At 39.6% G+C, this 27,965-nt stretch overlaps 2 protein-coding genes and 1 non-coding gene across 4 annotated transcripts; 2 read left to right on the top strand and 1 right to left on the bottom strand.

Moving 5' to 3' along the window:
* Window positions 1-1,508: 1,508 nt before the first annotated feature.
* On the bottom strand, window positions 1,509-1,615 carry LOC141593821 (small nucleolar RNA R71). Its single transcript, XR_012521882.1, has one exon. It is a non-coding gene; the product is annotated as a small nucleolar RNA R71 (small nucleolar RNA).
* A 10,911-nt stretch (window positions 1,616-12,526) lies between these two features.
* LOC141591786 (uncharacterized) lies at window positions 12,527-21,712 on the top strand. Of its 2 annotated transcripts, XR_012520982.1 has the most exons (16): window positions 12,527-12,982; window positions 14,678-14,750; window positions 14,858-14,879; window positions 14,978-15,056; window positions 15,180-15,212; window positions 15,682-15,830; window positions 15,962-16,118; window positions 16,508-16,748; window positions 16,909-17,150; window positions 17,762-18,025; window positions 18,501-18,611; window positions 19,171-19,395; window positions 19,890-20,093; window positions 20,672-20,848; window positions 20,946-21,385; window positions 21,487-21,712. XR_012520982.1 is itself a non-coding variant. In XM_074412246.1 (15 exons), the coding sequence occupies exons 1-15, from the start codon at window positions 12,647-12,649 to the stop codon at window positions 21,150-21,152; spliced, it is 2,520 nt and encodes an 839-aa protein (XP_074268347.1). In that variant the 5' UTR covers window positions 12,527-12,646; the 3' UTR covers window positions 21,153-21,478. The 2 variants fall into 2 exon arrangements, 1 of the variants encoding a protein (XP_074268347.1); XM_074412246.1 differs by lacking the exon at window positions 21,487-21,712 and having other exon boundaries at window positions 20,946-21,478.
* A 2,029-nt stretch (window positions 21,713-23,741) lies between these two features.
* Window positions 23,742-26,845, top strand: LOC141590901 (F-box/LRR-repeat protein At4g14103-like). Its single transcript, XM_074411414.1, has 4 exons — window positions 23,742-23,829; window positions 25,087-26,162; window positions 26,378-26,537; window positions 26,781-26,845. The coding sequence occupies exons 1-3, from the start codon at window positions 23,811-23,813 to the stop codon at window positions 26,462-26,464; spliced, it is 1,182 nt and encodes a 393-aa protein (XP_074267515.1). The 5' UTR covers window positions 23,742-23,810; the 3' UTR covers window positions 26,465-26,537; window positions 26,781-26,845.
* The last annotated feature ends 1,120 nt before the right edge of the window (window positions 26,846-27,965 follow it).

The raw sequence follows: 27,965 nt of genomic DNA, 5'->3' as shown, positions 1-27,965 counted from the left end.
TTTGCTCTTTCTCAGCAGGTCCAAGAGGTCGGCTCTGAATTTTGGCTCCCAGTGCCGACACCGACGCGATTACGGTGCGTCCTGGGTCAATTTCTATTTGTTCGGTCTCGACCCCCTCGACCATGCTGACGTTGTTGGTGCTCATCGGATCACCCTCCTGTCGTAAGGATGGGCTCTTCCCCTTCTCTGACTTCTTCGCCACTTTGAGGGATTGCATGTTACACCCTCTGGCAGATATTTGGACATTGACAATTTCGTCCCTCTCGTCCTTTGAGACGAGCTTTTGCGCCTCCCCCCGGTCCGAGACATACATCAATGTCAGGGCCCGGATGGACATTACAGCATCGGCCTCGCTCAAAGTGACCCGGCCTATTAGAACATTGTAGGCAGACGTACCATCAATGACCACGAACTCGGACCAAACGTTCTTGGCCGCATCGGCTTGGCCAAACATCACCGGCAGTTTGATTGACCCCAGGGGGACTAGGCCGACCCCAGAGAAGCTGTGTAGTGGGTTAGTGCAGGGGCTTAGGTCCTCAATTTTCAGACCGAGATTGAGGAAGCATTCCCTGAACATGATGTTCGTGTAGGCGCCTGTATCAATTAGGCACCTCTTAACCAAGTGGTTGGATATGTCCAGGTGGACCACTAGCGGGTCGCTGTGCGGGGCTACGACTCCTTCGTAGTCTTTCTTTCCGATGGTTAAATCGGGGACGGTGGAAGCGGGGATTGTTGTGGTGAGCTGATAAGTATAATTTTAGTGTCATTCTACCCCATATTTAATCCTTTTATTCGACTCGATTTTGTGTGCTTATATGATTAATTAGCTCATTATTTACTAATTTATAATAAGTAGTCGTACTAGTTAAATATAATTAATAACTATTAGTTTTATTATAATAATTGTGAATAAATGTTATTTTGTTGGAATTTTGATATTGCTATTTGCCGTGTAACTTTATAGGTACAAATCACGAGGAACGAGACGGAAAAGCAAGACAAATTGAAGAGTATGTGACGGGTCTAAGTAGCAAAAGAACAAATTGGAGTTTGTTGATCAAAGTCAAGGTGTATCATTGACCCCTTGACCTTTGACTCAACCCTGTCATCACTCATCACCAAACACCTTCACCAACACCAAATTCATTCACCTGTTCATCACCTTCATTCGTTCCATTATCATTCACCATTACCACCACAAACCCGACAACCCGACTCATTCACTACAGTCAGTCCAGCTGCTCCCTCTGCCTCACCTCTGACCCGCGACAACCACCGAGCTCAGCCAATGGCTCCCTCATGCTCACCTCCGGAAGTTTAACTGGAAGGTTTCAATGATGAAAAAGAATGGGGTGTCCGAGGACACCTTGAGAATGATGTTGTTTCCGTTTTCATTGACGGGCAAGGCGGACCGATGGTTGAACATTCACCCACCGGATACTTTCACTACTTGGGATGCCTTGGCTAAATCATTCATGGCCAAATATTACCCTTCCTCAAAGACCGCGATGCTCCGTAATGAGATTCATACATTTCAACAAGAGGATGGGGAGTCTTTGGGTGAAGCTTGGGACCGTTATCAAGACTTGATAGCAAGTTGCCCCCACCATGGAATACCGGAATGGTACATCACTCAAACATTCTTCCAAACTTTGTTACCGAGGACTAAGGAGATGGTAAATGCCTCCGCGGGGGGAGGATTTGATCACTTGAGTGATAAAGAGGGCACGGCATTGATCAAGAAAATGGTAGATTCGGAAGCAAACTATGGTTCTAGAGGAAACATGCTAAGAAGGAATGAGAAATTTCCTAAGGAAAACTCCTCCAACTCCGAGACAAATGCCAAGCTCGACTTACTCACAAAACAATTTGAGAAGTTTCAAAGAAATCAAGTGCACCAAGCCGCAACCTCACATGGGGCACCCATGGAGGAAGTGGCTCAAGTCTCAAGTTGTGAACTTTGTGGAGGAAGTGGTCACACATATGACTTGTGTGCCAACAATTACAACAACTTTGATGGGAACAATGTGCAAGAGGTAAATGCTTTCCAAGCATTTAACAATTTTTCCAACCGTCCACCTAGACCCTCATTCAACAACAACCAAGGATCCAACCAAAACTTTGCCAACCAATCTCAAGCATACCAAGATTATAGGGGTAACCAAGGGAACCAAGGTAATCAAAACTTTTACCAAGGAAACCAAGGAAACCAAGCTAACCAAGGGTTTGGCCAAGGATTCAATCAATGGAATAACAACAATGGGTTCAATCAAGGATACAACAATAATCAAAGGTACAACCAAGGGCAAAATCAAGGGTCCAATCAAGGGTACCAAGGGAACAACCAAAATTCCAACTTTAAAGATCAAGGATATGGCTTTTCTCTTCCAATTTCCAACCAACCTTTCAACCAAGAGCCACCACCCCAAGCAAGCAATACCATGGGAGATGATAAATATGAAAACTTGGTGAAGTTGATAGGGGATTTGGCAAGTAATACCCAACAACAAATCAAGAGTCTTGAAGCTAAGGTGGCTTCCCAAGCTCTCATGAGTTCTCAAAAACCACCGGGTGTGTTTCTAAGACAAGGGCAAAATCCAAGGGACCCTATGAAGTCAAAGGAAGTTAATGCTATCATGGTTGGAGTTGAAGAGGAAAAAGAAGAATCATTTGATTTGCCAAGTCAAGAGAAGTTATCTTACACTACTCCATTTTCCATGGCTATGGAAACATTCCAAGAAGTTGACCATGAGCCCGAAAAAGAGAGCATAGAAGACTATGTGCTTGAGCAAATAATGACAATTCATGGTACAAGCTTGGATGTTGAAGTTGACCCGGGTAAGGGAAAGATGATTATGACTTCACCAACCACTATGAGTGAAGAATTTGTGCTTGAAGAAATTGTGAAATCACCAAATGTGATGGTAGAAGTTGAGAAGAGCCCGGAAGAAGAAGAGGTGGTCATGATGGAAGAACACTCTTTGGCCAAGCAAGAAGAAGTCATTTCTAGAAGAGTGGACATTAGTAGCCATGAGGTTGATGCCTCAAGTGAGAAGTGCAATGTGGTCAAATCTAAAGAAATCCCCATCAAACTTGATGACCCCGGGAGTTTCTCAATTCCATGTACCATTGGTGACCAAAAGGTGGATAGTGCTTTGTGTGACTTAGGGGCAAGTGTGAGTGTCATACCACTTGCCCTTGTGAAGAGGTTGAATATTTCAAGCCTAACCCACACTTCCATTACAATAAAACTTGCCGATGGAACAATCAAATCTCCAAATGGGATTCTCAAGGATATCATAGTTCAAGTTGGTAAGCTTTCAATTCCTACCGATTTTGTTGTATTGGACATCCCTATGGGAAGACGCTCTCGTGTCATTCTTGGTAGGCCATTCTTGGCCACGGGAGGAGCCGTCATAAATGTCAAAGAGGGACAATTGTCATTCAAAATTGGGAAGGAAAAAGTTGAATTCAAGCTACCACGTGCTTCAAAGAAAACTGTGGTTCAAAACATGTTTGCCGTGGAAACATTAGAACTCCATGAGAATGAAGATGAGAACATGGAGCTCTTAATTTCTTGTGAGCCAAAAGTTGATGATGAGCCACCGGATAAGTTCCTTGAAAAAGAAGTGAATGTTAAAGATAAGTGTGGGGAAATGGGCAAGACTTGGGAAACCGAGTTCAATTCTAGCACCAATGCCACTCCAAAATCAAAACCGGGAATTGAAAAGAAGAAGCCAAAAAGATGGAGGAAGAGATCGAAAGGAAAAAGGGTATGTGACCCTAATGTTGACAAAGAGACTAAGGAAAAGCTTGAAGAAGAAATGAACCGAAAGTGGCAAGAAGTTCAAGATGCCATGAGTAAGTTGCATACTTTGATGATGAAGAACAAGGGTTCATGTGTTGTTGATCCTTGTATTGAAAGTGGAAGGTTGGTGGGATCTCGGGATATTGATCCCGGTTGAATGAAGTCTTTGAATGAAGAGGTTTGGTGGAGTCACTTAAGAACCACCGCAATGTACATATTCTCTTTCTCTTTAATTAAGTTTTTACCGCATTTTGCATTTAGTGACATGATCCGATAAGGAGCTAATCTAAATTAGCTCTCTTTGCATTCATATAGTATAGCTTGCATCGTATTTCAATATTGCATATAGGTTAGATCATGCATTGCATGCTTATTTGAAAACCACTAAAAATTTGAAAAATCAAAAATCACCAAAAACATGTATTTCATTTCCGAATTTCCTCCACACATTTATTTCCATTGAGAATATGTAAATAAATAAGTGTGGGGAGGAAATTCCATCATTTTAAAAATCCAAAAACATGTTATTTATTTTCAAATATTCAAAAAAATCCAAAAACATGTTCTTTAATTTCGAAAAAATCAAAAACCACCAAAAATATGTTGTTTATTTTTCCTATTCTCTCCCTATACTTTGTTCCATTGAGGACAATGTAAATTTCAAGTGTGGGGAGGGAAATATCCACTTTGTGAATATTGTCTATATTTGTTCATATCATTATATACTTGTAAATTTAAAAAAAATTAAGAAAATGCCTAAAAATCGAAAAAAAATCAAAAATTCCAAAAATATTGCATTGTATATATATGTTTGTCTAACCTTTGGCATGGCGCATTGACCACTTAAGGCAAAAGGAGCTAGAAGAACGCTTGGTATAATCCTTCCTATCCCTTACTCCTTTTACTATTCTTTCTTTTTGGTATCTTGGATATTTTGAAGGAGAATGGGAATTTTGTTGCCTTGGGTGTCTCCTTGGGAGACCGTTTGGATTGTTGGTGTTGATGTGCTGCTAGGATTAGCCAACTTGTTGCACGTTTCATTTCATGTTTGTTTAATTTCCGCGTGCATTATGTCTTGTATATATTTGTTTGTGCTTAATTTGCGTTTGCATTGAGTTTGTGAATACATGTTTTTGAAAAATGTGGTCTAGGGAGGGATTATGATACCCCAATGATGATTTATGTCTTGACCGTGCCTTCCCCCTCCCCATGGCTCACACCCGTGTCACATGGTTAGCATATGGAAAAAGGGCATGTCCACCAAGTTTTGGCCGCCTTGTGAGACCGAGAGGACCGTAGGCTAGATCTAGACCTCGACCTAACTACTCAAATGTGAGGATTAGAGCCTCCTAGGGTCGGTGCATTCATACCCGACCCCCATTTAGGATTGTGAGTAGGTCTCCTCGCAGGACGTGTTATGTCTAGACGCATAAGTGTGTCATTCCGTCCTTAGGCCATGATTTGCATTTCATTTTTTGTGCACGAGTTATGAAATAAACTTATTTTCACATGCATATGAACCTCACATAGCCAAATTGCCTTACTTTGTCCCTTCCATTATTTCCCTTTTTGATTCACCCCCTTTGAGCCTCAACCTATTCATTTGGCAAACTCACTAAAATAGCTACATCCCATAACCACCCTTCCTTGATCAAGAATTGGTCGGTTTTGTAGTAGTGTTGTAGGAGGTGATTTGGGTCATAGTGGTGGATAGTATACATATCCACTTGGGTCGGAACTTGGTATGCATTTGGCATTGTATATAATTAAGAGGTTTTGAAAAAGAAATGAAAAACAAAATAGAAAAGTGAAAAAGTTGTGAAAAATTCAAAAAAAAAAGAGTTGGTTGTTTTGTATATATTTGTGTTAAAAGAAGAAAAAGGCAAGCAACACCCCTCCTCATCATTAAACGGGGTAGAAAGAGTCGTTGCTAATAAAGGGGCAAATTGATGTTTTTCCAAAATGAGTCGGGTTTACACAATTTTTGCATGACTTGGGAAACCGGGTTTTTGTTAGGGTGTAGACGTTACCATTTGTTGAAATAAGAGGAGTATTTTCAAATTTTTTCCAATTTGAGTTGGGTTTATGCAATTTTTGCATAGTTTTGGTGATCCATTCTATGTTAGGGCATAGACGTGTCTCAAGTGTTGCAATAAGGAAAGGGATGTGATGTGTCGATAATTCTTGATTTGAACTCCACATATCCAAACGGTGCTTGCACCAATCCCGTTCCGTCCTACTCCTTAGCCCCATTACAACCCTTATTTCATGGCTTGCGCATTGTTACATTTTGCATCTCATTTGGACGTAGGACGGTCTTACACATTAGATTGCGGGCACGTTCTCACGAGTCGCAGTAGGAGAGTGTTTGGGCTACTTTTTGTACAAAAAAAACACCCGGTCTTTAAATGAGTGACGAGTGAAATCCGTGAGGTTGTCGATGGTCTAAGTCCCCTTAGCCATGGGTCTCTTTTGGTTGAATCTTGCGCGTGTCGTGTCATTCTTGGAGGACTAGCCTTGCTTCCCCTTTTCCCGCCTTAGAATGTGTTTCTTTGGCTTTTGTGAACATATTTGGGTTGCTTGTGCCACGTTTAGGGAGTTGGCACCTCGTTGAGGTTTTGAGACGGTTTCACCTAACCTAGACCTTTCAATTTTGAAGCAAAACGGCCGCTTAGATGAGGAAAGCGGTTTGACTTTTTGATTGATGCATCTTATGATTGATTACGTGCTTAAATGTTGGATGTGTCAAAAGTTTTCCGCAAGCCCCCACTTGCCTTGCATCGGAATGCATACCTCATTGTGTTTCGGTGTGAGTTGAAGGGACGGAGAAGGCCCGTTAATTGTCTTTCATCGGATATTATTAGCTTATCTAGTCTTCTATATTAAGGGTCTTAGTCTATTTAATGAGTTTACTCGAGGACGAGTAAGATTTAAGTGTGGGGAGATTTGATAAGTATAATTTTAGTGTCATTCTACCCCATATTTAATCCTTTTATTCGACTCGATTTTGTGTGCTTATATGATTAATTAGCTCATTATTTACTAATTTATAATAAGTAGTCGTACTAGTTAAATGTAATTAATAGCTATTAGTTTTATTATAATAATTGTGAATAAATGTTATTTTGTTGGAATTTTGATATTGCTATTTGCCGTGTAACTTTATAGGTACAAATCACGAGGAACGAGACGGAAAAGCAAGACAAATTGAAGAGTATGTGACGGGTCTAAGTAGCAAAAGAACAAATTGGAGTTTGTTGATCAAAGTCAAGGTGTATCATTGACCCCTTGACCTTTGACTCAACCCTGTCATCACTCATCACCAAACACCTTCACCAACACCAAATTCATTCACCTGTTCATCACCTTCATTCGTTCCATTATCATTCACCATTACCACCACAAACCCGACAACCCGACTCATTCACTACAGTCAGTCCAGCTGCTCCCTCTGCCTCACCTCTGACCCGCGACAACCACTGAGCTCAGCCAATGGCTCGTTTCAAGCTTCAATCAAGTGATAAGAATGGAGAAGGGAAGAAGAGAAGTCGGGTCAATGCTAGCTCAGGCCAAACCCGAGTCCAATTCGTCATCAATTCTAATTACCTGCTCCGTCCTCCAAATACCAACAACAGCAGCTTCCCCTGTCTTCACAACCACGGCAGCAGCAAACCCAACACCATTCATTCACCAAACACGACAAACCACTACCACTTCACCATCTTCATTCATCTTCACCACCATCAATGTCGACATCACCACGACAACAAACAATTTTTCACCATTATCAACCCAGCATAACACCACCATTCACGCACCAATTCCGGAACCGAGTCCGCCACTTTCACAACCACCACGCATCTCCATCATCATAATTCATCTCCGTCCACCATTAACCTTCATTATCAACCTCACATCACCATTAACAACCCCCATTACCACCATCAAATTCACGCATCTCTGGACTCGGATCGAAATTGAGCTAATATGAGCTTTTGTTACCCCTGCCGGTACCCCGGCAGTCGACCCCCCCACCGGTAGCCACACACACTACAAATTTGCTCCTTTTTGTGAAGGTCTCGCTACCGGTCAGAGCCACCGGCAGCCGGCCTACCGGCACGCAACACCACAATCAACATTCTCGCATCAAATTGTGCTCTATGCCGGTTGCCCGGCAGCCGACAGGCCGGCATAGACTACACCCCATTTAATTCAACCCCTTTCTTCAAGCTACGCGCTGCCGGCACCTCGCACCGACCGTCGGCGCCCCGGCAGGACACCCCCTTGCTGCGATTTCCGTTTATCGTCGTTTGCCCCTTTTCCCTTTTCTTTCTTTTGATTGTTTTGTTTTTTCTCTTTTGGAGTTAAGGAGTCGTGTGTCTTTAGGCTTATGAAGAGGATTATTATTATTATTATTATTATTAGATTATTAGTGTCATTATTAGTAGTAGTAATTAGTATATTAGTAGAAGTAGTATAAAAATAACACTACCATTAGTTTTACAACACAAGACACTACCCTTAGAATTAGATAGAAAATTAGATTAGTCCATTATTCTCTCTCAATATTGTAGAACCCTAATATTTACTTTCTCATTTTCATTCAATAAAATTTGCAAACTTTCTTTAATTATTAGTTTAATTCTTCCTCTGTTTATGCAAGTTCTTCATCTCTCATTAGTATACAATTAGTATTTTGGGTTGTATTTGAAGATTAGAAGAAATTCATTCTTCCATTATTATCCAAGATTGTTACTTTCCTCTTTGTTGGTACAATTCTCATCTTTTGTTTACATTATTTTCATTTGTTTACATTTCTTATGTTGTTTAATTGTTATTCATCAAAAGTATTAGTCTTTATCATGTTTACAATGTTTACTTGTATATTGTTGGAAATTGTTGGTAATTTCTCACCCATGAACATGAGTGAGTAGTCTTATCTAAGGTCATAGGGGGAATTTGGGTAATTAAGGGGATGAATTTGGGTTGTTAACCTTTTGAATTGGGTGATTATGTGGTTTCTACTCTTAATGCATTTGAAGTGTTTGTGGAAATGCCTCAATGAAAATTGGACATTTCATTTACATGTTTGGCTTACCTTGGTGCATTGTGCTATTAGATAGTTTTAGAAGTGCTTATAGATGAGTTTTAATGAAAGTTAGAACATCTCTTTGATGCATTCGATCCGTCTTGGTGCTCATGCTATTGGGTAGTCTCTATGCTTAATTTGTAGCTAGTTCATCTCGATCAAGTGACAACTTATTGAGGAGCTTAAGGTGACTAAGAAATTAGTCTTAAACCCTTAACCACCATTATTACCCTTTTCTTGTTAGACCTTGTTTCTCCCCCTAATTGCCCTTTGTGAACCCAAAGACCTTAGCCTTCCATCAATTGAATACAATCTCATTTAGTTTAAATTTTATACCTTGTTGCATCTTAGTTTTAGATAAATCAACTTTACTTTTGTTTGACTAGACTAAAGACTTAAACAAACCAAGTATCTAACCCCCGCCATCTTCGTGTTCGACACCCGAATAAATACTACTTTTATTTGGTTTTATAAATTGTTTTTGGTACCGGAAGTGACGGCAAAACCCGGTCATCATGAGCACAAAGTTGATGGCTTGGTAAAGCTCATTTAGGTGTCGTTTGTGCCCATTAGCCGATCCTCCGTTCTCGTTTCCTCCGATAACCACCTGGATCACTCCCATCCTCCTCGGAATACGATTTCTGTTCGCCCCGTCGGAGCTCGTTTCGGGGCCCCGCCTACGTACTTGCCGAGGGTCCCCTTCCTGGATCGCTCCTCGATGGCGTTCTTCGAGATCCGACGATCGCCGGTCTTATGGCCGGGCTGGCCGTGGTAATCGCAAAATTGCCTTGCGTCGCCCTCCGCCCTCGTCTTAGGGGGTCTTGCCCACTTCTGCCCTTCATTCTTGCTCAGGGCATAGACCTCGGCCGGTGATTTGACCAGGGGGTGAGACCGTGATACCTCTTCCGGGTGTATGGTCCCGAACTCTCCCGGCGCCCGCCGAACTCATTTCTGTTAGATCTTTCGGCCGTGACCGACATCGTCACGGCGACCTTCGTCGATATTCTCCCGGCGGCTCCTCCTTTCCCGGTGCCCGGCTTCACCGTGGCCTACCCGGTCTTGTGGTAATCCTCCACCTTTACGGCTTGTCCGCCATCTTTCTCGGCGGAGTCCGGGTTGAGGACCTCGCACTTGATCGGCTCATTTTGAGCTCGCCTTTCGGGAGGCCTTTTATCGGTCGCGAAGGCGCCGATTCGGTGTTCGGCTCGCGGATCTGCTGAGCTTTTGCATCGAACCTCTTCACATAGCTTCGTAGAGACTCGTCCTCCCCCGTCGGATAGTGAGCGGTCCGATGTCTCCACGGCCCTTCTCCCCGTTGCGGCGTCTTGGGCTATGAAGTTATCCCTTAGGTCGGCATAGCAAAGATACTCGAACCGTTAGCGACCCCTTGTACCAACTCTGGGCCATCCCATGCAGGGTTGTTGGGAAGACTCGGCACCATACCTCATCAGGTTGTTCCCATACCGACATGTAAGACTCGAAAGCCTCGGCGTGGTCGGTAGGGTCACCGTCCCCTTTGTATGATAGGGACGGCGGCTTCGCTTTGGTTTGGTCGGACGGAGACTCCGAGGGACATAGGCACGAGGGGGATCGGCCGACCGTGTGTCGAATGACACGCGGCGATCGGCTCCTCGCAACCCTTGTCCGCTTCTCTCCCCGTGGCGGGAAGGGCTTCTTGTTGTCCGACTTTGGAGAGTCGGACTTCTTTCTTCATTTTTTCGGGGGTGGCCTCGTTGTTGCCGCGGCGACGCCGTCCTCCCGCGAGGTGGGAAGGACTTTGTCCGCCACCGACACCACGGGCACCGCCGGCGTCCTTGCATGCTCAGCTCCTTGTATTGCTCCGGTCAAGTTGATCGGAGTCACTTTATGGGCCCGATCACTGCGGGTGTCTTTGCCGCCACCGTCGTTGCGGCGGGGTGATCGACGTATTACCCATCGTGTCCAGGAATAGCTTCGGTTTGGCTCGCATCGACCACGTGTCCCATGACAAAGGATGGCGTGGCGTGACGGCGATGTTTGCGGTAGTATAGGCATCCGTCGCCGGTTGAATTACTCGGCGGCGGTGGGGGATCGCCCGATCTCGAAATATGGGACATGTCATCCTGGTAGAATTCAGTTTCTACACTTATAAGCTCTGGCTGTTTTGACATTTTCTTAGCTTGTGAGGTGGGGCTTTTTTTTTTTTTTTTTTTTTTTTAAGGGATTTGACTAGCTTCTAGTACTTCCCCACAGACGGCGCCAATTGTTCCGGGTGTAATTCCAGAGCAGATTTGTTACCACGTAAGCTTGTAGAATGATGGCTTTGCTTGACTCTTCCTTTCGGCCTCTCCTGAAACAATGAACAAACTGAGGGCTCGGCTTGACACCGAGCGAACTCACTCCAACGCTCAAGTCAGTAAACTTAAAGGGATTAAGTTGTGTGTTACTTGGCACAAGGAATATTGTAGAGAGATAAGGGAGTTTATACCAGATTAGCGTGTTTAACTGATTATTTTCGGATCCTTTCCCCAATGAGGGTTGAGGAGTATTTATAGACTTTCACCTTTTGTCACGTAGTGGCCAAGTGGCCAAGTGACAGAGCGGTGGAAAGATCGCTCTACCTACCCTCCGAGGGACCCATGGCGGGCGGCGGGCCTAGCCGACTCCATGCCGAGGGGTCTTGGATGTGAGTACGCGGATGTGTATCCCTACTGGCTAATTGCCTAGCCGAGACCCAGTAATGACAGCCGACCGGGTCGTCGGTTAAGGTCATCCCAAGTGTTGACTTCTTTGTGGATATCTTTGACCTTGCTCAATATGTTGACTCGGTCAGCGGGTGCAGAATATGCCCCATCATAATCTTCTTTCACAATTTGCTTCTGGCAATATTAATCCGTTGTTTACCAAACAAGGCCTAACTGAAAAGGTAATTGATTTTGATGAAATGACGTAAAAAGATATGATAATTATTTAATAGTATAGATTTAAGAGAGAGAAAAGAAAAATCAAATCAGGTACCTGAAATCTCAAATGCTACTGCAGGTAGCATTTCATTTCAGGTAGTTTATTTGGTTAAATAAGCTACTTGGCAAACGCTTACAAAAAAATAAAATACCTTAAATTTTGGTCAAATAAGTTACTTTCACAAAATCAGATACATGAAATGTATTGCCAAACAGACCTTAAAGCTATACAATAAAGCGAAAGTCACATCTCTTGAACTCTTTTTCAACCTCCATGGACCACTGCTCCACCACTTGCAGAATCGTCGCTCCCATTAGCCACCACCTATACAACGACCAACCCAACCACTGGCGTCGATCTCCAAAACCAGGTTGAGGTGGAATCTAGTGGTTAAAATTTTCGAATTAGTATGTACCAAAAAAAAAAAATCCGAATTTGTAAAATTCGAGAAATATGTCCGTAAGGGTGGAGTTTAATGGTTAAAATTTGGGTGAAATTTCATAAGACCCAAGTTCAAGCCTTTCTAAAACCAATATGATGGAGTATTTATGACCCGAGTCAATGCCTTTTAGGCTACGAGCTTGTCACTCTTGGGTGGCTTACCTAGTATACATATATCCGATGATTTACCCAGTGCACACCAAAAATACCTGCGATTACTTGATGCGAGTTCCCTTGTCACCCAAAAAAAATGAGAGATTTTTTCAACTTTTTTTTTCTCCCACATATTCAAGGAGTATCCAAGAGTCGAACTACAAACCTTCCACATGTCAACCAACAATGGCTAACTTTTAACAATCTTCCACATGTCTTCTTCCTTCATCTCCTTTCTCCAACCTTCTTCATCTTCATCATCATCCATGCGCACTCGATTCTCTTCCTCTCTCCACCGTTTTTTCTCCTCTCATCACTCCCACAACTTTCTTCTTCCCAAACTACCCTCCATTAGAAAACCACCACCCTTGTATTTTTCTCAATTACCAACCTTTTCTTTACCCTTTAGTGTAATTTCTCCTCGACCCATTTCGTCAAACAAGGTTTTTTCAATGGCGGCTCATTCTTCTTCTTCCTCAAGTAGTTCTCATACTAATCGGTTGGCTTCTGAGCATAGTCCTTACCTTCTTCAGCATGCTCATAATCCAGTATGTCTTACACTTTCGTTTGTTAGTAGATTAATTTTATTGGGTTTGCCCTTTTGTTTACTCTTTCCGTCTCAATTATTTATTTACCTTTGATTAAAATACCCGTCTCAAAGAATAAGAAACGTAAACAAATGATTGGGACAATTGGACAATACAGTATTGTCTTAGTAACTTTGCAAGTGTATTGGATAATGTGGTATATCTGCTGAGTTTGTGCTTAGATGTAAGCTGGAATTAGGGTTTACGATTGTGACTTGTACTCCCTCCGTCCCATTCATTTGTTTACCTTTTATATTCTTCGTGAGGAGTATTTTAATCAAAGGTAAACAAATGATTGGGGTTCAGGAGTAATTGATTAGTCCTATTTGCTAACCATGGTCGAAATGAGGTAAAATTGGGCTTAGTTCAAGCTAATGTTCTAACTAGTAGCTCGAATCGGCTCTTTGTTGGGAGAAGCTTCCCAAGGGTGTGAAGAGACATTTGATATCCAAATATAATATGAATGAACTAGTCTTGAATCTTGTTAGTGGGCGGTGGATGTTTTGGATCAGTACATTTATGCTGCTGATGACGACATATTACTAAAGGACAAGTGGACCAAATTGAGTGTGAATGATCAAATTGCTCATCAAGTCCTTTCTTAAACTAGAAAGGATAACAATTGACTAAGACACCAAAAAATGGAATAGGACAACAAATGACCGGGACAGAGGAGTAGTATTTATTTTAGAAGGTAGGGTTTGGAAGGTAGACTGCTTGACATTCCATTCCCACTTAGAGCTTGTGCAGGATGGGAGTAATTGTCGTACTAGGTGACTAGGGTAATAGTGATCAAATGACTTAGAAAATGGAGGAAAGTAATTGTAGTGGAAGGTGGAAATGGTGAAGGGTTCAGTTATGTTTAGCGTTGATTGTTTGTTGGTGATCATTATTGTCCTTCTCTAACGGGAGAAGTAATACGGAGTATTCTACTTTGTGTTGTAATGACATAGGTTATTGAGCTTTTATTGGTTCAATGTTGTCATACTTTTAGGAATAGTTGGTCTAAATACCCTTTCAGTTCTTTTAGTTGATCGCTAATCTAAGGCAGGAACAACATATACGCGACTGTTACTAGCTTTTGCAACATGTTAGCTATTATTATAATCTGTAACATGTTAACTTTTTTGGAATATTACCTTATTACTGTAGAGTTTAGACATTAACATGTGCGTTTGTTGGATTCAAGTGTTCATCATTATTGTTTGAGTGATTACATCTATGTTGCAAATGGCCCTTATCAGTTTATGCGTTCATCATTATTGTTTGAGTGATTATATCTATGTCACATTGGTTTAAGTTCAATATGAGCGCATATATGGACAACTCTAATTATGTTTTATATATACCCTCAACACTGAACTTTACATAAATCTTTCAAAATATTTTTTACCGATTAGGTTGCTGTACACGAAAATATAAAAAAATATGATGATGCTAAACAAGCAGCTAGCTTTATTGCCTCTTAGCCTTTGCTACTTGTCCTAGTGCTGGACCGATGGGCACATGCTTCTAAGTACTGATTCGTATGGTATTCGCACGCCCCGGTGATCAAATTCTTGGTGGAAATCATCAACTTCATAGAAATTTTTCTTTTACGAGTGTATACATGAATTTTAGTAGCTGCATAATTGATGGTGTATTTGGTGATGTTAGGTTAACTGGTATCCGTGGGGCGAGGAAGCATTTCAGGAAGCTAAGAGAAGAGATGTGCCCATTTTCTTATCAAGTATAATTCCTTCTTTGAAGCGGTCTATTATTCCTTGATTCTTTGTGGTTTTATGGTATTATTTAATTGATGAATAATCATTTGCTTGGCATTTCTTTTGGATGAAGTCGGCTACAGCACCTGCCACTGGTTAGATTTCCCCAATCCATCTTCTTTATTAAAAAATTCCGATAGTTTCTCACTTCTTTTTGTTGAACTAAAATTCACATGTGCTCTCTCATTCATAGGTGTCATGTTATGGAAGTGGAGTCATTTGAGAGTGAGGAGGTCGCCAAGTTGCTAAATGATTGGTTTGTCAGTGTCAAGGTCAGTTTATTGCTGTTCTCTGAGGGCATCTATTTTTTATTTACAGTGTTTCTTAATTTTGAGGACGAGTAAAGCAGGGATTTTAATATATTTCTAGTTTCTCTAACAGCGTTTCTTTAACAGGTGGACAGGGAGGAGAGACCAGATGTTGACAAGGTATCCCTTATTGACTGACCGAATCTTCTAAGGAGCCGCTTGGCTCTAACTGTTTAATAATAAATTCTTTTAAGAGGCGAACTTGATATTGTATCCTGTAAGATAACAATATATACCATGGGGTTTGCCTTAAATTTTCTCATTTTTGTTAGTTATTATGCACGGGCATTGAAGTATGATGTAGTATATAAAAATGGCTCACAATACTGACTGACAGTAACAGTCTCCGTTTCATGCATCATATCAGTTGGTTGCCACAAAAAATCCTTATGCATTATCCATAAATAATCTCTATATGATTTCAACTCATGAAGAGGGTTGTGTGCATCTGTTACCCTCCATAGATTTTAGCTTATAGGCATTGGGGTCAGGTTGCTGTGTTCGTATGCCTTGGTTTGTTGTGTTTATACTATATTTTTCTATCTAATTGGTTGAGGAAGTGCTTTTAAAAGTTTTGTCTTGCCTCCAGGTTTACATGACTTATGTTCAGGCATTATATGGTGGCGGAGGTTGGCCCTTGAGCGTATTCTTGTCGCCTGATCTTAAGCCACTAATGGGTGGAACTTACTTTCCACCAGATGACCAGTATGGAAGACCTGGTTTTAAAACTGTGCTGAGGTAAATATAGCACTGAAGTAGTCTGAATATATCTGGCACCTCTTCTTTTTAGAGTATTGAATGACTATGTTATCAAGTGTTTGCATCCATTTTCCGTTACCTATACTATAGCTGCTTTCTTTTTGTCTCAGAAAAGTCAAAGAGGCTTGGGATAGTAAAAAGGACGTGCTTATAAAAAGTGGAGCCTATGCCATTGAACAACTATCTGAAGCTTTATCGACTAAAGCTAGTTTGGATAAACTACCTGATGGTTTATCACAGGAATCATTATCCCGGTGTGCAGATGAAGTATGTACTATGTCGTACGGCCATCCCTTTTAAATTGTCTCCTGTTGGATTATTTGGTAGACCAGACATATCTAAATTAGTAAAGATGAGCCCAAAATCAAGGGGGGTTATATTCGCTAACCGTTGATCATCTGAGTTAGGTTTCAACTGTGTAAGATGTGTAATATTCACTTTGTCATTATTGTAGGTGGTGCTAATATAGGAGATACATGATTACTGTTTTTCCTTGTATATTTGAGAGAAAAAAAAAAAAAAATCTGAAAACTACATTGCTTTTGGTTTCTTCTATTTTGCAGATGAAAACATCTAGCAAATAGAAGTTGGATCTTCTTATTTTTATCATTATATTTTGTCTGATTTATATTTACATAAAATATATTGTTTTGTAGTTTTCAGAAAGATATGATCCAGTGAATGGTGGGTTTGGTTCTGCTCCGAAATTCCCGAGGCCTGTAGAGATCCAAGTGATGCTTTATCATTCCAAAAAATTGGAAGAAAGTGGAAAATCTGGTCAAGCGAATGAAAGATTTCAGATGGTGAAGTTCACTTTGCAATGCATGGCTAGAGGGGGTGTTCATGACCACATTGGAGGTGGATTTCACAGATATAGCGTGGACGAGTACTGGCATGGTTAGATTTGCAATCTACTTGCCTTGTTGGAAACATTGTTAAAATATATTGATATTTATTAAAAAAAAATTAGTCGATCTTCCATTTTATCTTTGAATTATAAATTTTCCCCGGTTCTATGAGCCCATGAGTAACTTACGGATACATTTTTTTGTTTCAGTTCCACATTTTGAGAAAATGTTGTATGATCAAGGGCAATTGGTCAATGTTTATTTGGATGCTTTTGCAATTACAAAAGACAGCCAATACTCGAGTGTTGCAAGGGATATTCTCGATTACTTGAGAAGAGACATGATTGGGCCAGCTGGAGAAATATTTTCGGCAGAGGATGCGGATAGCGCAGACGCGGACGATGCAGCACGGAAGAAGGAAGGGGCTTTTTATGTTTGGACTTCCAAGGAGGTAAGTGAAGTTGTTGACATTATGTGTTAGTGTATTTGAGTTGACTTATGTTTAAGTCAACAGAGAGCCAACTTTAGTGACAGTGACGAAGTGTGTAGTGCTTGTTCTCCTGGAGTAGTGTTTAGTTAGGAACATGGTATCAGATCTCAGTATGACACTTGATTAGTTGGTCATCGTGGTCTCTGTCTGTGGCTGTACTATGAATGCGGCCAAGACCCCAAATCTTTTGGGATTAAGGCTCTGATGTTGTTGTTGTTGTTGTTGTATGATTGGGGTAACCCCGAAGCCTTGATAATTTAGTGTCATGGCCCAAATTTAATACGATGGTTAAAAGGCATTAAGATATCCGTCTTGAGCTTGTGTCTGCGTGTTATGTTCTATTAGTGACTTTACTTTTGAGCAGATCAATGTATGTAGTCTGTGTAGAAATGTTGGTATTTCCCAGAAAAAGGCTTTTGATGTTTTGGGAGTCTAAAATAGACGGAGAGGATATGAAATTGTTTGATGGTGTAGTCCTATTGTGTTTGGTTAAGTTGTATGCGAGCTTCAACTTCAGCCTACTCGTTTCAGCCCTTTCTTCTGTCTTCTTGAACAAAGTTTCATGTTTTTAGATTGATGACATCCTCGGAGAGCATGCTACCTTATTCAAGGAACACTACTATGTAAAAAACTCTGGGAATTGTGACCTATCAGAAATGAGTGATCCACACAATGAGTTCAAGGGCAAAAATGTCCTTATACAGAGGAGCAGTACCGAAGCATTGGCAAAGAAGCTAGGTGTTCAAGTTGAGGAGTACATCGAGATTCTCGGAACATGTAGAAGAAAGCTTTTTGATATGAGGCTGAAACGTCCCCGGCCGCATCTTGATGACAAGGTATAGCCTCGCTGGTTCAAACTGTTTGGTTGCTACACTGCAGTCAGTTCATCTACTTAAGTATTAGTGTGTGAATTATATTTATTGCTCTTATGAGACTTCGATTTCCATTTCCAATGGAGGAAATTATGAATTAGTAAGCATTTGATGTAATTCTCCGTGCAATCTTCCTTATGATTCACTGCACACCGACTCTCCCTATTGTTAACTCGGGGTTAGGGATGAGGTTGTGTACTTGCATATATTCACCCACATTGCTAGCCATTGATGTATGTGAGTCATAATCTAAAGAATAACTTCTTTTGATTTTTGTTTGACCCACGAGTAAATCTGTAAGTCACAGCTATAATTATTTGACTCACGAATCTTCCAAGTGATAATAGGTGTGTGGTGCTTAGTTTTGAACTTTTTTTGGGAAACATGTAGAGTTTGTAAGTTTAAAGGTTGATCAAGGTTTTTTTTGTTGATCGTGCAGGTGATTGTGGGTTGGAATGGACTTGTAATTTCATCTTTTGCTAGAGCGTCCCAAATTCTCAAAGGCGAACCTGATGGGCTTAAACACTATTTTCCCGTCGTTGGTACTGATGTAAGATCCATTCAGTGACATGTTAACCTTCATCTTGTTATTATTATTTAAAAAAGGTGCTCAAAAAAACATTTTGTTGATTATTGATGTGTTGTGATTTTTTGTATGCTTGCTTGTCGTAGTTAGAAATTAGGTAATTGAGTTGAGAGGCTAGTCTTTCAATGGACATGGATACTACTATACTAGCTATGATTACAACAACAACAACAACATTACCCCAGTGCCTCAATGTCTCCCGCAAATTGCGGGGTAAGGAGGGGTCGAATGTACGCAGCCTTACCCTTGTGTTAGCAACACAAAGAGGCTGTTTCCGAATGTCCGAAGTTGAAAATTGCGTCGAGAACTGCATTTAATGAGCACTACTTCACAATAGAAAGAAGCTCAGCCACTTTAGTGAGCCATTTTGATTTATTCCATCATAATCCAAAACCAAAGAGTAAGGAGACGATATTTTCCTGTACACTGGAGTCCATGATTCCATGTGCAAATGAAAAGTCGTGATATGAGTTAAGATTTTTTTCCTTTTGATTTTATATCGGGTTCTTTGTAATTTGTTCAGCCTGAAGAGTACATCGAAGTTGCTGAAAAGGCGACATCTTTTATAAGGAAGCACCTGTACGACGAGGAAACTCGCAGGCTTCAACACAGCTTCCGTAAAGGACCATCTAAAGCTCCTGGGTTTTTAGACGACTACGCCTTTCTTATATCTGCTCTGTTGGATCTTTATGAGTGTGGTGGTCGAATCAAGTGGCTTGAATGGGCTCTTGAGTTGCAAGATACTCAGGCAAGTACATTTGTAACACATAAAACTTTCAGGATCTTAGCCTACATAGAAATAACGTCGAGTGAATCGTTGAGTCTGGATTGATTCACTAGATATCCATATCCAAGTGTCAGCCATGCCATGCATTAATCTTTGGGACAGCATTTTGTTGAATCCCTACCTTTTATGAGTATACTGGTATGGGGGCACAGCTTCAGATTATAAATTTAATTAGAAATGTGAATAATAATTTTGTTTCAAGTATAGAAAGATTATGAAAGATATTAAGATTTAAAATCCGTAAAAACCGTACGTGAATGTTTCATACATTCGCCTTTTGTGCTTATATTGCAATATTGCATGCGAGCACCCCTTTTCGTCCGGACTAGTAGAAATGTCAGTTTGGAAGGTTAGGTACAAGCTTCATACACATGGTCCATACACATACCCCAAAGAGTATTGTCGACCCAAAACTGAAGAGTCAGAGTAACATAGCCTACTGCATTGTGTTCCAGGATGAAGTGTTCATGGACAAAGAAGGTGGAGGATATTTCAATACAGCGGGGGAAGACCCTTCCGTGCTATTGCGAGTAAAAGAAGACCATGATGGTGCAGAACCTTCAGGCAACTCTGTAGCTGCTATAAATCTTGTCAGATTGGCATCTATTGTTTCCGACAGCCGAGCTGATCGCTACCGGCAGAATGCTGAGCGTCTACTGGTAAATTGACCCATTATTCCTATTTACTGGTGCTCTCCTACTTAGTTTTGTTCATCCTCAAAGGTTTAGAAATGGAAGTCCTTTTCCCGAAAAAAAACATTACACGTGATTTCTGAAACACCTTCAAAAAAGTTGCGGTTAAATATGTTCAGCTTATTGTCGCAAACTTCTGTTGGGTTTATTTATTTCTTTTCTTTTTTGTGTGTGTAAATAGAGCCACAAGTGCTGCTTTGATGCTGATGATTTTTTAACCATGAGTACTGAAGCTCAACGTTAGCTTAGTCGATATGGGTAGTTGTGTGTATTAATTTTTTTTTTTTTTTTTTTTTTTTTTGCTACAAGAGATCACAAACGACAGTTGTGATGCTAGCCTAGTCTGAATGACTGAAGCTAAGACAACAGTATCACCGCTCATCAACTTTACCATAAGTGGTCGAGTATGTACAACTTTTCTGGTGCAAGGGACGCCATAAAGGCAGCTATGATACTGATGAAATTTGAACCTGGGTCATTGTGTCCATTCCTTCAATGACTTTATAAAAGTTTGTATTTTAATGATTGAAAGTTATGATTTACAGGCCAACTTTGAGAAGAGATTGAAGGATATGGGAATGGCGATACCTTTGATGTGTTGTGCTGCGGACATGCTAACCATTCCTTCAAGAAAGCAGGTTGTCCTGGTTGGCTCCAAGACTTCAGAGCAGTTCAGCAAGATGCTGGCTGCTTCTCATGCAACTTACGACCCTAATAAAACGGTATTATTGCGTGTTAAATCCTTGAAATTCCTAACTGGTTTCCGTTGCCAACTTTTTTCTCGTAAATCAGCGTCTTTATTGATGATATACGTTGTAGGTGATCCACATTGATCCGAGTGATCCCGAGGATTCAAGATTCTGGGAAACGAATAATGAAAAAATAATGCGAATGGCAAGAGGCGTGTATTCCGAGGATAAAGTTGTCGCTCTTGTTTGCCAAAACTTTACTTGCAAGCCTCCGATATCAGATCCCGCCTCTCTCAAAGCTCTTCTTTTGAATAAGAATGCAACCAAGGTGGCTTGACCCGTTTTGTGTATCAGATTAACCCATGGATTCTTATGTGAGGGTCTTACTCGCAATTAGACTATCATGGTACCGCTCCATAGAATAGGTGGTGGTTACTTCTTACAGAATTTTTTGGTAGTTTACGTTACAGGGTGAATGGGGGGGTGTAGTTTTTAACTTATACAGGCCGTCACTTGTTACTATAATATAGGGAAATTTGGATTGTAAATAAGGTATGGTTGTACACTGTCGTTACATCGCCCTTTCGTTTCAAAAGGATTTTCCTATGATTATTTTACTCGAAATGAATTTGTATAATGGAAAGTAGAGAAAATTAGGATAAAGTTACGAGGGTTAACAGGTTTCGGTGTGCAGGGAAGAAGATTATTTTGCGATCTCCTGGAAAGGAAATTTGAGATGGAGTGCCTCATAGAAGACATTTTGCGGTTTTGCCTTCCCAACAATAAAAAGTAGAACAGTAATGTAGCTTTACAAAAAAGTAGTTCATTCTGCACTTTGGTGTTAGAAGGCCAATAGGCCATATTCATACGGTTTTTATTTTTTCAAATACACTTTTCCGTTAACTTTTCATCTAGTACCGCATGGGGATTGGGGACACTTATCTCTCTTTACCAAGGAAATCTTGGGGTGCCAGATGTCGAAGTTCAAAAATTCCCCTACTACTAAGAGAATAAAAATTCTCTTTAGTTTTCCCTCCAAAAAGCATCTAGCTAAATAAGGTAATAAATAAAAAAATTTTTCATTACATTATTATCTTTAAATGAATATATTTTTATAAATAAACTCTATTTTTTAAATAAATTCATAATCATGATTTTTACATTAAAATAAAATAAAATTGATATTAAACTATAAAGTATAAGTTGCTAATTTTTTTAGTAATGCAATAATTATTACTGTAGAGAATAAATTGACACATGCTTTATTATTAGCTTCGTGAAAAGAAATATTCACTAAAAAAATTCACAACTTAAATAATTTTTTTTATTAGTTTTCCATTTCATTTATTTTGTTTCATATCAAAATACAATTGAGTGAACTGATAAATATTAATGAGGTGCAAATTTAAAAAGTATATATAAATCCTGCTATATACTAAGATAATACAACTTCTCTAAAGTCTTCCCTCCAAAGTGCTCAAACTTATGCATGGAAACAAATTAGATTTTCATTTATTAAACTAATTTTCCATTTAAAATAATCTATACATAAAAACTATATCTCCTATTATTAACTTCGTGACGAAAAAAGAATTTGTTTTAAAATAATTTGATGTAGTTAAAATATTTTCATAAAAAACACAATTCATGAAATTATTCAATTCTTTTGATTAATTTTAATATTAGTTATTTTTTATAAAAATTTGTGAGATATAAATCTAAAATCTATAACTAATACACTAAAAATTAAAAGGCCTATATTTACCGCGCATTTGCGCGGGATCTACACTAGTCAAAGTATTAATTCGTTTGTTTTTGGCAACCAAACAAGTTTATAAAATGCCAATTTATTAGATTTTCCACTCCGACGAATTGTATATGCAACCAAACGACTCTTAAATATATTGTACTTCCATTTGTATAATAGTATCGTACAAGCGTACATTTAACAAAGCTTATGTTTAAGTGGGTGAGTTCAGAAACTTTATACTCCCTCCTAGTCTGAATGTTGGTTCCCCTTACCATTTCCATGCTAGTCGGGTGTTGGTTCTCCTTTTTTTTTTCCGGTAAGTTTTGTGTGGTCCAAATTCAATTTCATGTGGAATAGAATGTTTTGTGTGATCCAAATTCATATCCTTAATTTTGGTATCCAAAAGAAAGAGAACCAACACTCAACTAGGAGGGAGTAGTATATAACTTATATTCTCTAAAAAAAAAACTTGAAAATTTTATTATAAAACTCGGATTTTATCCCGCCAATTATACTACAACTGGTAGTATAGTTTATTAATTGAGCTAGAATAGGACACATGGCACACTGTCCATAGGCTGGGTTGGCGAGCCATACCCGCAGGTCTGGAGGCAGGTCAAGGAACGGTCTAGGTTGGATTTGTTCAACCCAAGCCCAACCGTAGTTTCTGACGGGTCGACTCGGGTTAGTCACTGATAGATGAACCATCTCAGCCAGAACCTTAAGGTTATGGTTGAAATCCAACAATTGTATTCCCTCCGTACCAATCTAAAGGTAACACTTGCCTAAATTGTCCGTATCAATCTAAAGGTAACATACTATAAATTGACTGTAAATTGACAATAATATCCTTATTTCATCCTTATATTTACATAAATACCAACTTGTGCTCCACACACCAACCCAATAATACAAGGTTGCTTTCCTCTTTTGTCCCCACTTTTATCCTCTTTTCTTGGTTTCCCTAATTTTTACCATGTTATTTTTTGGATTTGTACGGAGGGAGTATTTATTTCCTATTAGTCACGTCCTCACGGGTCTGGGTAAAAATCGACCAAAGGGGCGGACCGAGTCGGCCCTAATGTTTGACAAGGGCTAATTTGGGATTATGTGATAACTTGCCATTCTCATTCTCATACTTATGAAGGCCAAACCCCTTTCTCACCCCCCAGGCCCCAACAGTCCAACACAAAACACAAATTATAAAATTCCATTGATTGATTTTATGTATAATCTGAAATAGAGATGCAAGGCGACAACCACGGTATTCCTCATTGCTTTTCTTATTCTGTCAAAATTATTTGTTTACCTCGATTAAAATATATATCCCGCACATTCCCAAGGTAAACATATAATCGAGACGGAACTTTTTTGCATCCACCCGATGGCGGACCAGAACAGTGATTTATGAATTTATCGATAAACTTGGCCGATAATTTTCTATATACGAATTAATCAGTTCTATTAAATAGATTTGTATAGCATTACAATATAATCAAAATTAAAACTGTTGTCGTATACTTTAGCAATTAGATTGTTTTGTCAATCGGTTCTAAAGCTTGTTATCGCGACTTTGTCTATTATGAATATTACGGCTCTGATACCATGATACGATAATACAAGCGTTTCGGAAATACTCGGTATTTTGTGGTATATTTCGATGATGTATGAGATCGTACAAATATAATCATGGTATCAGAACCGTATTATGACATGGAAATGAAGAACTTTATTTTAAGAATTTTATAATCATGATATCAGAGCTGTAATCATGGAAATGACCTTATATTTGTACGATCTCATAATCATGGTAGCAATAGCAATGAGCAGTTTTTGTTCTTGGGTTTGTCAGTTGTCACAAGAACTTTATTTTGGTGAGTTTGTCAAATGCTATTTTCATTTGAAACCAAGTTTGTCCCAGAAACCAAAATAAATTGACCAATGAATATATATCTTTATTTTAATTTTGTCCATTACCAATACTCTTAAGGGGGTGTTTGGTTCATTCACTAAAGGTATGAGGTATGAGTTTGGAATGAGTCAAACCCATTTCAAGTGTTTGTTTGGCGAATTTGGGGTTTCATAGGCTTTATACCCATAGCTCAAATCCATGAGGTATGGGTTTCTCATACCCAAGGAAGGGGTGGGTATGAGATTGATACCCATGTGTATCAAATTATAATAAACAAAAAATGTGAAAATATTTTTATAATTATTTGATTAAATCTTTATTTTCATATTTTGATATGTTAAAATTATTATTTAAAGTATTGCATTTTACGTATTTTACCTTTAACCATACCGCTTACAAATGAAACAAACACAAGATGGAGTTCCAACCCCATACCACCCAGGTATGATTCCTGATTCTAAACCCATAACCATGCGCGAAACAAATGCCCCCTAAGAACTTTATTTAAAGTCCTTTCATTGGAGGTAAAAGTTTCAAATTTGTGGAGGTAAAAGTTTCAAGTTTCCTAAAATTCGTAATAAATATCATCGGTGGTCGATTGTTGTTCAGGTAGCAGTGTGAAAAGAAGTATGGATTGGAATACGAAAAAGCGCTTTACAAGTAGACTTGTTTCGAAGAAGGCATGTCGCAGTGTCGATAGGTTAACTAGTTTACCGGATGAATTGGTGAGCAGAATAGTGTCTCTGCTCCCAACCAAGGATGTTGCTGCTACGCAAGTATTGTGTAAGAGTATGAGGAGACTTGCCTTCACTTGTCTAACGTCTGTAGACTTGGATGATTCCCCTCTATCTCACTGTCAACATTATCCCCATCTACCTGATCGCTTCCCTCTTTTTGTCTCCTTTGTCGATCATGTTTTGAATAATTTAACGCTGTCAGGACAGCCTCTTACCCGGTATAGACTTCATGTGGGTGGGGGCAAACGTAAAAATTCTTGTCTTTTTGGTTCTTGTTATGGACCGTGTTTCCCTGGTTTGCAACCTTCTCGTCTTAAAACATGGATTTCTTATCCGTTGGCTCACCGTGGCCTTAGGGAGCTTGACCTCTCCTTTCACGTAAGAAATCCATGTGATTGTCGGCTTCCTCACCAACTCTTCGCTTGCCATTTCTTGGAAATGTTGAAGCTTGATTCCAATCTCAAACTCGATGGTGATGAATTCTCCCTCATTTCTCTCCCTAACTTAAAACGACTTCACCTCTATTCCTTTCTCATTGTTCGGGATGATTTCCTTACTAAATTAGTTTCCGGTTGTCCTTCCCTTGAAGATCTTGAATGTGCTTATTGTGAGTGGTTCCACTCAGATCGTCTGGCCGTCTGTTCCCAGTCTCTTAGGAGATTGGTATTAATTATTAATAAATATGGACATGATGACGACAGAAACAGCGACCTTGTGGTTATTAATACCCCGAATTTGCAGTATTTTCACTATGATGACAATCTAGCATTTCACTACTCCGTCACAAATATGAATGCTCTCGTCCAAGCTAATCTGGACGTTAGGTTGCCTTTGCGATTTGACTCTGCTGGGATTTCTTATGCTGTGCTTTCTTATCGGATCCAACTTAGCCTTGTCAGACTCGTGTCTAATGTTCAGCATTTATCTCTGCTTGGTTGTTTTGTCGAGGTCTGCCCCTTGCTCTTCGTTCTGCATTTTTGATTACAATCTATTTCTTAGAGTAAGCCACTCTTGGCACTCCTTTCTACTCTTTCCGTCTCAAATCATTTATTTACCGCTCTTCGTTCTGCATTTTTGATTACATTCTATTTCTTAGAGTAACCCACTCTTGGCACTCCTTTCTACTCTTTCCGTCTCAAATCATTTATTTACCATGATTGCAGTACATATATTTTGGAGGCGAGTCGAAAGATGAACTGCCCATGTTTCACAATTTAAAAACCTTAAGAGTTGGGTTGGAATTCAAGTGAGGCGAGATTGGATAAAACGCTATTGGAGATTCTCGCCTGTTCCCCTAACTTAGAAACACTTGCTTTCCCAGAGGTTAGTGCATGAAGCCCGCCTATCATAGATTACAGTTTATTTGATGTTGGGTTTAAAAGCCATACTTATTTGAATGTTTGGAAAAAGGATGATTTAGGAGTTAGCACTCGCGCAAGATGCTATGAGGCCTATGACATAATGAATTCTAGTTAGAACTTGGCGCGTTAGCTAGCCTTAATAACATCAGGTTAATTGAATAGATGTGGCAATTGTATCGTCAAGTGTTTTCTGCGTTTATTTCAGGGATTCTTCGCGGATCTTGCTTATATTCAAGGAGGGGTAGCTGATTTGGAAAACCAGGGTTGGGATTTGGGAATCAACTGAAGCAACCCCTCTATGTTTCCAGTCTAATCTCAAACGAATCATGATACAATATTACTATGGGACGACAAGGGAGCTTAACATAATCAAATTTTTTCTGCAAAAGGCATCGATTTTGCACGAGTTGGATATATGCCTTTCGGTAAGGCATATTGTTCCGATACATTAGCTTGCAAGCACATTGACCGGGTTACCAAGGGCATCAATTTCATGTTCAATTCGAGTGTCATAGTATAATTTTATTTTCTTTTCTTGGATAATCTTAACGTGTTCTTTTCTAATTTTTGTTGTTTATATCGTATTGTTTTTGTGTAAAACCGTCTTACACTAGAATTTGCGGGTTAGTAGTAAATTGGGGTGACTGATGAGTGATGAATCAGATGGTGGTCAGTTGGAATATGACTTGTACCGTTGTACATGAAATATCATTTGTTAGCATTTGTTTTATTCATGAAAAGGGTAGTATTGTAATTTGGGAAGAAAAAGATGTCGGTTGAAGAATAAAAATTCTAAAAGTTGAAGCTCTTTAATTAATACAGAAAACAAAGAGCCTCTAAGTAAGGTAGCTTGTATTAATAAATGCCAAAGACTTTCTCACGTTTTGGCGGGTATCTTAATATGCCAACAAACTAACTAACTTCAACGCCCATAGAATTTCCCTTTTTTTTTTCTTAATTATTATAATAATTTCTCAACACTTATTATTGGTTAAAACGATTATATTCGTCGGTTCAAGTAGTGTATATGAGTGAAACAAAAGTTCAAAATCTCGGTATCGGTCGTAATTGCTGTCGTCGCGGTATAATCAGTCCTTAGTACAGCCAATGTGGGTGGATCGCAGTGAATCTCGGTGATTTTTCAGGCGATATTTTGCAACGATAGAGTGAAAATTCGATACAACTCGGCTAATATTTTGAAATATGGATGGAATAAAAATTAATTATTCGCGGACTGACAAAAAACTTGTTTTATGATATTCAAGTATATAATATGTGTTGATTAGTTTTTAAATTGGAATAATAGAATCAAGTAATAGTAGGTAGGAAGTGGGATGGGTCAAGTGCATTTGGACTTTGGGATGTCCTTTTCAACTCTTTTGTGCTTTTG

The sequence above is a fragment of the Silene latifolia genome, chromosome 7 (assembly GCF_048544455.1).
Source record: "Silene latifolia isolate original U9 population chromosome 7, ASM4854445v1, whole genome shotgun sequence".
NCBI classification, from domain to species: Eukaryota; Viridiplantae; Streptophyta; class Magnoliopsida; order Caryophyllales; family Caryophyllaceae; genus Silene; species Silene latifolia.
Note: the sequence above shows the minus strand (reverse complement) of the source record. Positions and strands in the feature narration are given on the sequence as shown.

Coding starts and splice junctions, on each gene's coding strand:
- LOC141591786 (XM_074412246.1), top strand. CDS start 12,647: ATGTCTTCTTCCTTCATCTCCTTTCTCCAACCTTCTTCATCTTCATCA. Junction 12,983..14,677: donor TTCAGCATGCTCATAATCCA/GTATGTCTTACA, acceptor TGGTGATGTTAG/GTTAACTGGTATCCGTGGGG. Junction 16,749..16,908: donor CGTGGACGAGTACTGGCATG/GTTAGATTTGCA, acceptor TTTTTGTTTCAG/TTCCACATTTTGAGAAAATG.
- LOC141590901 (XM_074411414.1), top strand. Junction 26,163..26,377: donor TGCTTGGTTGTTTTGTCGAG/GTCTGCCCCTTG, acceptor CCATGATTGCAG/TACATATATTTTGGAGGCGA.